Raw genomic sequence first — 13,171 nt, forward strand, 5'->3', positions numbered from 1 at the left:
CGGTGGGTTTGTTCTCTTACAGTCAGCCGGTGGATTACCCGGACAAACCGGTGTGAGCGGAGATACCCTTTTGAAAAAAGCAAACACTAGGTTTTGAGCTTTCTCAAAAGTTGGAGCTCGGATCCGTTCACGACGCCTCACACCCTAGTTAAGCATGGCTCCAGCTGCAAGTCAGAAATAACGGAACAAACACAATATTTGGAATGTATTTATCATTTATCACGTTCATACAGCATGTTCATGTAAGATACAAACCACCAGAAGTGCAAATAAATTATTTGCATCTGAAAGTTTGTTTATGTTTCAAATGCAAGGCAGCCATGTTGGATATTGAAAATTATGGGGTGCTCAGGCAGTAATCAGAAGTCAGATTTTTCTCTTTTCCGACTTTTAAATCACCCAGAAAACAGCACTTGTACTTTGAAGTCAGTTACCAGCTGAAATTACAAATGAGCCCCAAAAGGTGACATCCTGATCCCAACATGGTAACTCAGAGGTCACTGAATAATCCCAGTATGGCTTCCACAAATGTCACTTCTGACAACTTGTATCTGATTATCTCTCATGTTTGCTGGTCACATGCTTGGAGTGGGTGTATAAAGAGGCTATCCAGGAAATGCCCCGAGGTCCTGACTTATGATTCCGTTCAAATGGTGAACTGTAAATCGCCGCTTGTCTCGCCGGTTGGCAAATGGTGCACACCCAGTGACTGAAAGTCGGCTCTGTAGGCTCCGCCCCCATGCTTGATAGCCATTGGTTGCTGTAAGTGACACTTCAAAAAGAATACACGTTGAGTCCTCCCTCAAACCAAATTGATTGGTCGGAGGTCGACGACCGGGGCCGGACTTTGAGCGTGTCAATCAACAAACCGTCCTCGTGCAAACCTAAAACCCAGCCCACGATGAAATGCGATTGGTTGTTCGAATATTAATTGACTTCACCAGATGAGCATGGAATGGGTTTGCTCAATATCGACACAGCAGGACGGTAGAGAAAAAAAAAAGTGGCGGTATTGTCAGTAACGTTTGCTTGTACTGTAAAACTTAACAGACACCAAACATCCAGACTTCTGGTTTAAATACTTCTGTATTCAAATTGTTCACGATTGTTTTGATTTCGCTGCTTTTTTGTTGTTGTTTTAAATGACCGAAGGATGGCAGTGTTGGAATAGTCTCAAATACCAATTTTTTCACTCAATTGTAATTTTTATTACAGCTAAATTTAGTTCACGTTTCATTAGCAATTATTATTATTGCACAGGATATTTTTTTTTCCCCTCGCTTTTCTCCTCTCCTTAAACTAAAATAAGTTTACAAGCTGATATTAGCTGGTTAACTGGTCAGACGACCCGTTCAGGTAGCCAACCTGCAGTGGTCTGCTTTACAGACATACATGCAACTTGTAGCTTGCTAACATTTAACAACCCTAACCCAACCATAGCCCTAACTACACTGATGAAAATTTACTTCTCTACTTTGAAAACCTGTGACTACTTTGTGTCTACAGGCAATTTCTTTAATTTCACGATTTTACTAATTAAAATCGTGAAATTAGCATGCCATATATATATATATATATATATATATATATATATATATATATATATATATATATATATATATATATATATATATATAATTAGTAAAGTAGTCAATTAATTAGTGTTCTAATTTAAGTTTATTCAAACTTGCTACTGTGTCTCAAATTTTTGGGAATAAGATATATCTCATAAAGTGTATCTCCAGTTTTGATAGCACTAGGAGTAGAAATTTGCACTTTTTCTTATGTACGTCAGGGGAAAGTGCTACTTTTAACCTATTGCAGTTTGGTAACAACAAACAAAGGACAATATGAACATGATCAATAGTAGAGTTTTGTAGGTCTTCATTCTGGGTTTTTTATTTTATTTTATTTTATCGCCACATCAAAAGGCTCCTCCACCGGACCACCAAGTGCATCATATGCAAAAGTGAATGAGCTGGAGTCTTTCTGAAACACGGATAATAGTCATAGTAAGTATTCTGTACAATAATTTGTTTTCTTAAGCTTAGACTATGATTAAGTGGTGATTGTAGGTCAAAAGTTTCCCGTGCGTTTATCTCTCAGTCTCGCAGTCTGTCTGGCTATCAAGGTTTCCAAAAAAAAAGGTGTGTTGCAGAAATCAGACGAGAGGCCAAGTTCAAACGAAGGCGCGGCACTGTGAATGAGTAGTTAAGACTCTAGGTAATAGGTCATATTTAATACAGCAATTTCATTGGTTGGAACGTCAGCACGCCGTGGCTTGTGCAATCCTGTTGCAAGACTATGTAAATGTTATTGTAACTTGGAACACCAGCCATGCCCCTTCATGTTTTCACATTGTAAACATGGTTCATCTAGCAGTAGGGAAAATGAAAACCGTAAATATACTCAGACAGGATAAATATGCAAGTGCATGCCACACTTTTAAGGTTTTGATTTGTGAAGAGTTTTAAAAATCATGCCCGTTCATCATCCTTTTCCTCCCTCTTTCTTGTACTTTGTATCCCTTTGCATCAAGTGTAAAGATCTGCAGCAGCGTCCTTTTTGTAAAGTTTGATTTTATGTGGCGATCAGAGACTATTTTCATATTAGCGGAAAAAACAAACAACATCTCACATTTTAAGCAACTACAGTAGCATTTCCTTTTGTCTAGGCTATGGTGTATTCAACATTAATAATGCACAACTGGTAGTACAACGAGTGAAACCTCCTCCATCATGAGTTCTGGAAGTGGAGAACCTACAACAGTGAAGACAGCGGAGGCTCCTGCTCCTGATTCAGCTCCAGCCAAACAGGGCTGGAAGGTGAGAGATAATCAAAAACATGACTCCTACTGCCGGAGGACTGTGTGCTCATCTGACGCCTGGCCTGTCCTGCGTGTGTCTCACAGTGTCCCCTGAGCGACGCTCACGTCCACCGGGAAGATGTGTGGAAGGTGTGGAGAGAGTGCCAAGAGGAAAGCTTCTGGTATAGAGGTAATCTCCTTGAGACATGAAGCGCGCGCCAAGATATTTCTGAAAATGTGAAATTCTCGCAACTTTAAAATTGTTCAATGAAACCCCACACACTTCAACATGTTCTTCCATGTGTAGAAGAAGTCACTTATTCACTGAAATGTGTGTTTACATTCCTCTGTGGGTTTCAGAGCGAGGATCCCTCCTGCCCTCCAAAAAAAAAACTAAGCAAAAGCAAAAATACCTTCCATATGTGAACATTTTCGTTTTTTAAAGTACAATTCGGCTGAGTAGCACAGCCTGCATCGTCTTTGTTTCTGGCTACGGCTGTGGGGGGGGGGCGATCGGCTGGGAGTGTCCAAGATGTCCACGACGACGTAGATCAAACCGATTTAAAAAGAAAAAGCAAAAAAAGCGAGCATGATTCTACAAGAGCGACAAAGCAAACAAATGATTTGTCAAAGTGACGGCTAGATGAAAGCAACCTGAGGTGTTTATGTCACGTATCAAAAGACAACAGCACCAAAGTTACCGAGGTGGTGGATGAGAAATATTCTTGCCAGTGTTGGCTGATTAGAAGTCCAAAAAAAAAAAAAAAAAAGAAATCGGACAACTTTTCTTGTTTTATGTGTCAACAGGTTTTAATCTTTATCCTTCCTCTCTGTCTGCATTCCTCCACTCACCATCAACCATGCAGCTGCTTCTCCTCTTCCCTCACCATGAACTTATGTAAACATGAGCCGACAACAATCGGCGCTTCCTCTATTCGTCCCTTTGACCTCCAAATAATCAGGAGTAGTCTCACCACCACTCCAGGGGTCAAAGGCGCCAAGAAGGAAAAAAAATAGAGTCTCGAGTTGCCACTGGATCTTGCAACTTGCCTTTGAGAAAGTCTATGTCATGATGAATAGTCTGACGTTTTACTGCTTTTAGTAATTAAGAGTGCAGCGTTATTTATGTTTAACTACAAATTTATTCCCATGTATTAGAGATACACTAATCAGGTTTTCCGGGGGGGTTGTAGTTTTGTTTAGGTCTGTCCTGTAAAGATTTTGGCAAATTCAGATTATTATTATTATTATTATTTCTTTTCCAGAGATTGCTGCGTAAATGTGCTGAAGGCATCTAGACAGCTTCGAATTCCTTGGAAATTTAAAGAATTACAAATTCATACATGTTAAAGTATGTGTACCTAACCTTCATTTGATTTTCAATGAACCCCCCCAAAAATGCACCCAAATACATGATGATGGTTGATGCATTTGCTAATAAAAAAAAATGGTGATAGACAAGAACCTGCTGATCACCAGTCATATTTAGTCATGGGGAAAAAATCGTCCGATTCCGATCTCTGGCCAAGTGATCAGTGCATCTCTGTCATTTATCTGCCATTGTATTCATTTTATTGGCGTCTTAATATCATTTATCCAATGTCCCTTTTTTTCAGCTCTCCCCCTGTCTGTGGGCAGCATGGCTGCCACTGGTGGTCTCATCTACAACGGTAAACACTCCATTATTTCTCATAAAGGCCACAAACAATGTGCTGGATTTCATTTAAGCGAATGTTTTTATTCCCATGCAGGTGTTTGGAAATCGTCAGCAAGGTTTGGCCCTTTTCCAAAGCTAGCAGGTCTGTTCTATTTTCTCTGCATTTTGTGAGTTATAATAATAATATCAAGTAAATGGTGAGTTTTACGCGTTTCCTTTGTAGTTGCGGGTCTCCTCGGGTTTGCAGTGGGAAAAGCTTCGTATGTTGGAACTTGTCGGAGCAGGTTCCAGGAGCTCGGCATTAAAGACGGCCCGGGAACTGGGCCCTGGTCCAGAAGAGGTCCGTCAGGTCCAGGACTCAGGTGGGCACAGCGATGGCTTTTCGATGTTTAATGATCTCATTGTTTTCAACATTTTGCTAAGTTATTTGTCACAATTTGCATGTATGTCTACATCTACATCCAAATTCTCCTTTTTCTGTTTTCACAAAAAGAACGAAAGAGTTCAGAAATTTCAAACTGTATTTTATAGAATCTCATTTCAGTGCTGAACAGTCCGGATCAGGGTTGACCAGTCCAGTCTCTTTGGATTTTGAACTAGAGATAATCAAAGAATCTAGAAACATACGATCTAAAATGAACTGTGAAGTAGTTCTTAAGTATGGGACAAACATTTGGGTCATCTGTTCTATCAGCCACCTGCACAACACAGAAAGGAACACAAATCATTATCAACCAAACATGCAGATAAGCATTATAAGTCCTTATAATTTTCTTATCTCAACAGACAGTGCCAACATGAGTGTGACGAATGCAAGAAAAAACCTCAAGCTGCACCAGCAGAGCAAGCTTAAAGTTAAATGCGCACAAAGCTAATCTCAACAGTTCTATAAAAATGAGAGTAAGAAAAAACATTTTCAGCAACTTTTATGATTCTGGTTTTTTTCAGTCATTCATTCATTTTCCATGTTGTGCTTTTGTTTTCTTTGCATTTTCAGCCCCTGCATCACCATGGAAGGAAGCAGCTGTGTGTGTTTACCTGTTGCAGCATGTCTGGATATCGAATGTGAATGAACTCCATGGAAGCTTTCTAGTGTCCTATTGTTGTGTGTGTGCGTGTGTGTGTGTGTGTGTGTGTGTGTGTGTTTTGTTTGTTTGTTTCCTTCTTCATAAAATCCAGTAGAGGGCGCAAGAAGACTTTCAGTAGAAATGCAAATGTTTTCCGTTTTATCTGAGTACCGTAAATGCAACCCTGTAAAAAGAGTGCAAAGTCTCTTTTGTAGGTTTAATTATTATCAACATCCAAACAAACAGGAAACTTCCTATGATATAATCTGAGTAGGTAACCTGTGCTACCCATTGTTATTGTTTTTTGCCTGCTGAGCAAATGATAAAAACTTTGCCATTTGCATCTATGTACACTGAGGAGAAATGTGTCATTTTGTGATGTTGAATCATCCTCCTATTGCAACATTACACGCTTATGACTTTATTTGCTCTGTAGCAGAACACAAGGTGTGATTCTTTCCTTATAAGTACCTTAAATCTGATGAGGATCTCTCTCCTCCACAGCCCAGTAGGCTTATATTTGCAGTATTTTTAAAAAAATGAATAACAATTCATCATGAATGTTTTAATGAGTTGCGAAATGTATTTTAGTAGTTTGACTTAGTCTCTCTTTTAATTAGGAAAAAAATATATACAATGCAATATCTATAACTTATTCAAGGCCCTTCACGTCAAAGTCCTATTTATGACAACAGTCTAAAAAAAGTTTGTCCTGACTTTTGGTTATGATCTGAATTTCCAATCAAAGAAAATCTTATTTATTTTGATCCATGGACTATTGACGAATGGATTACAAACTGAAATGAATCGCCTCCGAACCAGGAAATAAAATGTATACAGAGTGGAAGATAAATGCAGCATGAAAGATGAAAGATTCTAAAAACGTTTAGGTCATTCCTTCTGTTTCTGAGTTGTGGTTAATACTTGACAGCAGTTACACAGTGACAACTGTTAAATATCAAAAATTGTGCTTCATAATTGATGTAAAAAAAACACCACATTTTTAATCCAGCTCACAAAAACATGAGCCAGATTAGAAGGCAAATGGCAAGTGGTTACTTGGATGTATTTAGTTAAATGAAAAAATGTTGTGTTTAAATTATGTCTTCATATATTTTTAAAGACTTTTTAACTTGATAATTTTAAAACAGAGATCCATCAAAAATAAATGTGACTCTTTTCGGGTTTCTGTTAATGATTAATAAAAGATTTTGACGGTGTAATATTTATTCCCATTAAAGGTGAATGTTTATTATTATTGAGCTGCTATTACGGTATTACAGAAGTATTTAAGAACTTGTTTAGATGCTGTAACAATGCATTGACAAATCTCAACTTGTATTTTTTAAAAGTTTATTTGAATTTAATTACAATTACAAAACATGTCAAATGCATTTAACTTGTGCTCACATTTTTTGATATCAATTAAATCATAATTTTACTACCAGAAACGCTTGAGAAAAAAAAAGAAATTTGCACACTTAGACAACTTAAGCCACTTGTCAGCATCTTTGCGTCTCATTCGAAGTCATGTTTGACTCCCCGCCCATCATAGCACATATCGGTGTACTCCGGGAACCAAAACAAATGTACAACTCTGCCAATGCCGTCCTCCGAAAGACGTCATCCAATCAACAAGTAATCAGCTTAACGTTGGAAAGTAATTTATCCAATCAGAAAACTGTGCTACGTGTAGGCGTATTTTTTACACCCAATCATAATCAAGAAGGAGGAGCCAAAAGGCTTGCCGTTGGCTCTGACAGAAAACCTCTACCGACTCACAAACAGACTGCGAAAAAAAGAGAGAGAAAAAAATCACACCACTACGCAAATCCTTCCAATGGAGGAGGGCCAGAACGTTCAAGCTCGCTCGGCAAATGAAAAGAACGTCTGCAAGCTAGCGACCTAGCTCAACTAAAAGGAAGAAGCAGCAAAAGTTGTAAGTAACGTCAACATTCCCAATGCTGCTGAAATTAAGAAAAAAAGTGTTTTCTGCCAAACGCAGCTGGCGTTGACCTGAGTTATTAACTTTGTTGAGATTAACGTTAGCCTTTCAAAATAGGCTGCCGTAGCATGCTAAAGAAGGAGTTTGGCTGCTCTGCTAGTGTTGGAGTTAATCGCCTTCCCTCTTTGCAAGTTAAATGGTAAACACCGCTCACGTACGTGTTGTCATTGCTTGTCTCGCTTCCTGGCGGCTAGATTAGCCCCTTGTATTTTGTATGCTGTTGGCCTGCGGAACGTTAGTTTAGCCTTTACAACTGGCTGGGTGAGCTAAGGCAAGTTGCTGGTGCTAGTTAGCTCCTTGCTCAACACCAGCAGTTTCCTCTGTAGAGTGAGAACTCTAGGCTACGATGCTAACTAATCATCCTCTGTAAATCCTGTTCGTCTTATTTTGTTTTTAAATGGATGTTAGCTTCTTGTTGTGTACGGTCTTAGTGTTTGTAATGAAGCGAAAATTATGACCTAACCGGCTAAGGAAGTTTACCCGCAGCAGTCAAAATAACCAAGCAGATTTACGCCACTGTTGTTTTGTTGTTGTTGTTGTTTGTTTTTGCATACATTTTTTGAAAGCTACAATATAACCGAGTTGTATATAACTACAAACCGCAACAAATATTTTGTCAGTCTGGGGTAACTTAAAAAGAAAAACTACGTTTAAGTGCAAAGAGACTGTAACATGTCTGAGCACGGTGACTCTTATGCAATAGCATAACATTAGGCGAACTTTCAGCTCTGCGTCTGACATTACTCGGATAAAAAGCATTTGTTCAGCGTCTCTTGGATACAGACAGAAAGGAATCTGGTCAGTCTGCTGTGTGAGGGGGGTAGAAGGGCAACTATTTAAGAGGAAGGCGCCGTGACAGATAAAATACCGGTTTGTCTGACTCCCACGACTATATTAACACAGATGATGCTCTTAAATTTTGTTCTCTTTCTCCTCACTTAAGTTTTGTGACAAATATGCAGAGCACAAGTACAAGCATTCATCCCACTTTTGCTTTTTTTTATTTTTATTTTTGCCCCGCGTTTGGTGATTTTGTTTGTTTCATTCGGACTAGCACAAAGTAGTGTATGTTCGTTGCGTGGAAAGCGATCCATACATGTTTTTTTGTTGTTGTGACATTTTTTCCCAAAAACATTAACATTAATGAAAAAGCAGCATCACAGAGCAGACAGACAGGCCAGGGATTAAATTGCAAGGACATTTAAGGCAAGTTTAGGTCAGGTTATAAAACAATGTCCCAAGCTCTGTTTAAACAGTTTTCTGAAAATGGGAAGTGTTGAAAAAGTGAAGAGGAATGGCAGTAAATGCAGGAAGCAGACCTGTTTAGATGCTGTAAAAGACTTTAGACTTGGGTGAAGGTTCACCATATAGGAAGTCAATGACCCTAAACACACTGTCAGATCTACAGTGTAATGATTGCAATTGAAGCATATTCACATGTTTGACTATGTCAGTCAAAGTCCAGATTTAAATCCATCTGATATATTTGTGACAAGACTCAAAAAGAGTTCAGAGACGCTTTCCCGTCCAGCCAGATTCACATCTAACTATTTTGCAGAGGTGAACGGGACAAAACTTAAGTTCTCTGGATGCGCGTAACCGTCAGAGACGTCGCCCAAAAGACTCGCAGCTCCGACTGCAACAAAAGTATTGAATAACAAGTATTGACTCAGCATTTGCGAGTAACACCAAACCCCCCCCACCCCCCCAAAAAAACATTTGTATTTCTCCCTCTACTTGAGGACAAAGCGATTCTTTGTGTTGGAGTATCCGTAACAACTACTGCTAAAATATATTAAAGTTTCTAACTGTAACATGGCAAAATGTGCAGTGCTGAGACTTCTTTCAGGATGACAGGAAGGAATCCTCTGCAGAGTGAAATCGCTAGGCTAAGATGCTAAACGCAGCTGGCGTTGACCTGAGTTACTAACTTTGTTGAGATTAACGTTGTGGTTGGTTAGTAACATTTTCTAGATGAGGTTTTGCGATGTAGTGCCAACACTGACCCACAAGGCTTTGCAGAACCCCCCACTACATAAAAATGTTTTAAAAAAAGCCTTTGATGGCAGTGCAGATGTGTACTTCACATGCACCGGCTTGAGGGAAATCCCCCTAGATTGCCGCGACCCATCTATCTGTGATTATCTAGGGCACTATTCCAGTGAATTAGTATGTTTGTTTTAATCTGGTAAGGCATTAATGGCATTGAAGAGTATGGGGATGGAAAAACCAAGCCCTCCAAAACACCCCCACAGTGGCCTCTCACTAAGCTGCCCTCTGCAAGGATTAACTGTTAACTCAGCATTTCAGCAATCACTGCAAATGATTCACTCAGTCTCTTTAACATTTCATGTATCAATTGATGTAAAAAAAAATAAATAAAAAAAAAAACAAAAAAAGTTCAGCTAATGTATTGATTTTTAAAAAAAAAAAAAAAACCTTTTTAGGTAATTCTGCTCCAGCTACTTTAATATTAATACACAACAACCTCATGCAACCTCTCCAGACGCGTCTACGGTCGATTGTTTGCTATTATTACAAAGCTGGACCCAACCTAAACCTGGACAGAGCAGTTGGAGTCATTTAGACCCGTGTGTTTGCATTTGGTCATGTAGCTATTATTGGACACCTGAACAAATAGCATTTTGAGGAACTGCACGCACACACACACACACACACACACACGACTAAAAACCTCACTGTTTGCCCAAGAAAGAACTGAATGCAAGTACCACACTATGAGATTACAACATCCTGCACTAAGCGTTGGAGTAAAAGCACATTTTTCTCTGGTACTTAATATTCACTTGTTTGTGGGAAAGGCTCTCGCATCAACAAAAAACTTAATATGCAAATCTTGATGTGAAAAAGGACATTTTCACAATGTTAATGATTAATATACCTCACACTTTATATTAGAACCACTAACGTCAAAGTATCTGATGGTGTTCAGGTTTTTTTATAAATGAAAATTTGAAAACAATGCTGTACAATTTGTTAGATTAGAGTAGCCTTTCGTCTGTAGTTCCAGCTCCAGGCCTTTTATGGTGTGCCTCTACCATCTTTGCACACTTAAAAATGTACTCTTTTGCACATTCTTCTTTGCAGAGTAGAAGACATATTGAATGGAGAGCATCTGTAATTGGCAAGTTCTATCCGGAGATTCTTAATTTTTCTTGCACACTTTGCTTGGACCATCATAACACATGAATATGTACCTCAAGCAAGTGTTCCCCCCAGGATTTCATTGTAAACATCTCCATCCATCTTCCCATCAGCTCTAACTAGCCTGCCTGTCCCAACTGAGGAGAAGTATGTGATGTTGTCACCATCATGTTTCTCAATAAAAATGGTACGGTCAGTTTAATGTGCACCATTAACCTAAGTTTAGTTCTTTTGTAGATTTGAAAAAAATAAATAAATAAATGTTATATATAAATGCAATTCCTAGTCCTGGGAATTCTGAATCGATTCAAGATGCTCCAAGATGAAATCAATTTTAAAATGCGTTGAAGTTATAGGTCTTTGCCGCTCCTTTTTACGAGTTTACTGCATATCGCATTACGTGATACGTCACCGTAGAAGGCTGTCTTGCCAACCGTTTGTATTTTGAATAATTCCTTGATATTTTTTTTATTTCAGGCAGCTAAGCTAACCTAATACCGGTCATTTAAATTGCAGAATTTTATGCACAAACCCCTTTTTGTTTAAATGTAAAGCTGATGGAATTTGATATTGTTTGGAAGATGATAGAATTGTTTTAAATGAATGTTTTATTTATTTACAGTCTTTTCCTCTTTTCAGTCACATAATTTAAACAGAATCTCTAAACAAACATTTATTTCGGAATTAAAATTAGTTTCTGAATTGAGTTGCTAGACATTGAACGATTCTTTGACCGTACGTGACCCACACATGATTTTTTGTAAAGCTGACAATCTCACACCAGAAATACATACAGTACATATATATTTTTTTTCCAAATCAAACCTGGTCTGCTTTTATTTGTTGTCCTAAATCTGATAAGGCTCTGATATTTTTTTCAAACCTCAGTCTGACGTCGTATTTCAACATTTACGTCATTTTCATCTCCTGTGTTGGACTCAGCTGTTTTGCCCTGGAGAAGTTGGGATGCTTATTTACAGTGTCGAGCTAATCACTTTGACCTGCTACTTTCTGTTACTATAGTCAGTCTTCATTGAAAAAAAAATCTTTGTAGCTTTTCCAAAGTCCAAACAGGCCTCCCTGCAGCTCCTGATGAATGCACGGGTTAATAGGAATGCACATTTAGATTTTGACTGAACAAAATCTTCCTTCTCACAATTCTGCACCACCTCGGTCCATCACGTAAATCCCAATAACATACATCGACGTTTGTGATTCAAGGTGCTCTATCTTGCAAGCATCTCTTCTTTCTGCAGCTTAAATTAGCTCTCGACATCAGCCAGTTTAGGTTAGGCATTCCTTTTCTTTATTGCATTGCAAGACTTTGGGATAATGCAGCGCACAATGAGGACAGAGTCTCGCTTGAAATAACCTATAATTGAGCCCTGCTGAGCAAGATTATCCGCGGCTTTTTGGAAAGAGGGTTTGGAGCATAATTGATGTTTGGGTCTGCTTCTGCCAAGGAAAACACCCTGTATTTGTCCTCAAGACGGCCCGAGCTGGGTTTGGAGATTTCTGACGTTTTTACGACAACGAATCCTCTGGTTTTACATGTCAATTGGAAGGAAACGAGGACGATCAGAAACATCCTTAAAACGTAGCCATTTACGTCTCTAATTGGAAGAATTCAGGAATGTTTCCGCATAAGAGGTTGTGATTACAGCAAGCCAGGCATCTGGAGGTAGCCGGATATCGTCATTCCCAAATTCTTATTGTCATCTGGGCTAGTTTTAGGAAACGTATTTAAAAGATGTAATTTACTAAACATTTCAGAGATGGTTTTCTATGTTTTGTTGGGGCTAAATGAAATTGAAGCAATAGAGAAAGTTAAATAAACATAACCTCCGCTAGAGGTTAGGATCATGTCCTGTTTCCTGGATGGCCAGTAAGTGACCTATTCATTTAGAAAGCAGCAGGTAGTAATAAAATAGACAAAGAGAAGTTAATCAGTTCAGCTTTTGATTGCCCTGCTGCTTTTTTCCCCCCTAAAACAGTTCATTATTTCATTTATACAACAAACTGTTTCTTATATTATTATTATTATTACTGCCATGTTTTTCTAGTGAAGTTACATTGTAGTTGGAATAAAAAAAGAGCTTCAACATAGAGCGGTAGCTAAGTTTGTGCTGCAGCGTTCAGGATGTAGTCAGGGTTGGCTTGCCTTTTTTTTGTGGTTAGTTGTTTTTTTTTTTTCTTTTTGGGTTTTGGAGTCGCTGAGTTGGAACAGGAAGTGAGATGTGTTATTCGCAGGTTTTTTCACCGTGAGAAAAGCAAGCCAGGGTGGCTGAGAGACTATCTTTGTTTTAAGGCTACGTTCAGGTGGGTGGGTGGTGTGAGTTTGTACGCCGGCTTAAAGTTCAAGTCGAACGTTGATTCTCTCTCCACCTTCGCTGACCTGTCGTTGCCATCCGCTCACAATCACACAGTTGGTGTAGGGTGGAAGTTCTCACACCTCAACTTCTCTGTCTGGC

At 38.8% G+C, this 13,171-nt stretch overlaps 2 protein-coding genes across 3 annotated transcripts in view; both read left to right on the forward strand.

Annotated features, from left to right (window-relative positions):
• Window positions 1–2,738: 2,738 nt before the first annotated feature.
• On the forward strand, window positions 2,739–5,481 carry ociad2 (OCIA domain containing 2). The gene is made up of 7 exons (XM_014472877.2): window positions 2,739–2,825; window positions 2,912–2,996; window positions 4,423–4,476; window positions 4,558–4,605; window positions 4,687–4,825; window positions 5,250–5,363; window positions 5,461–5,481. Exons 1-6 carry the CDS (start codon window positions 2,739–2,741, stop codon window positions 5,314–5,316), a joined length of 480 nt encoding a protein of 159 aa, XP_014328363.1. The 3' UTR covers window positions 5,317–5,363; window positions 5,461–5,481.
• Window positions 5,482–7,312: 1,831 nt separating this feature from the next.
• The window catches only part of fryl (FRY like transcription coactivator), an 81,658-nt gene continuing 75,799 nt past the window's right edge, over window positions 7,313–13,171 (forward strand). For both annotated transcript variants that reach the window (XM_023339379.1, XM_023339381.1), the window contains exon 1: window positions 7,313–7,469. The gene's annotated coding sequence lies outside the window, so the exon portion shown is untranslated. The remainder of the gene's footprint in view (window positions 7,470–13,171) is intronic.

The sequence above is a fragment of the Xiphophorus maculatus genome, chromosome 9 (genome assembly GCF_002775205.1).
Source record: "Xiphophorus maculatus strain JP 163 A chromosome 9, X_maculatus-5.0-male, whole genome shotgun sequence".
In the NCBI taxonomy this organism is placed as follows: Eukaryota; Metazoa; Chordata; class Actinopteri; order Cyprinodontiformes; family Poeciliidae; genus Xiphophorus; species Xiphophorus maculatus.

Excerpts from the sequence above, each read along its gene's own strand:
- ociad2 (XM_014472877.2), top strand. The coding sequence starts at position 2,739 with ATGAGTTCTGGAAGTGGAGAACCTACAACAGTGAAGACAGCGGAGGCT. Across the intron at positions 4,606-4,686 it reads CCCTTTTCCAAAGCTAGCAG|TTGCGGGTCTCCTCGGGTTT; the intron begins GTCTGTTCTATT and ends TTTCCTTTGTAG. Across the intron at positions 4,826-5,249 it reads CCGTCAGGTCCAGGACTCAG|ACAGTGCCAACATGAGTGTG; the intron begins GTGGGCACAGCG and ends TTATCTCAACAG.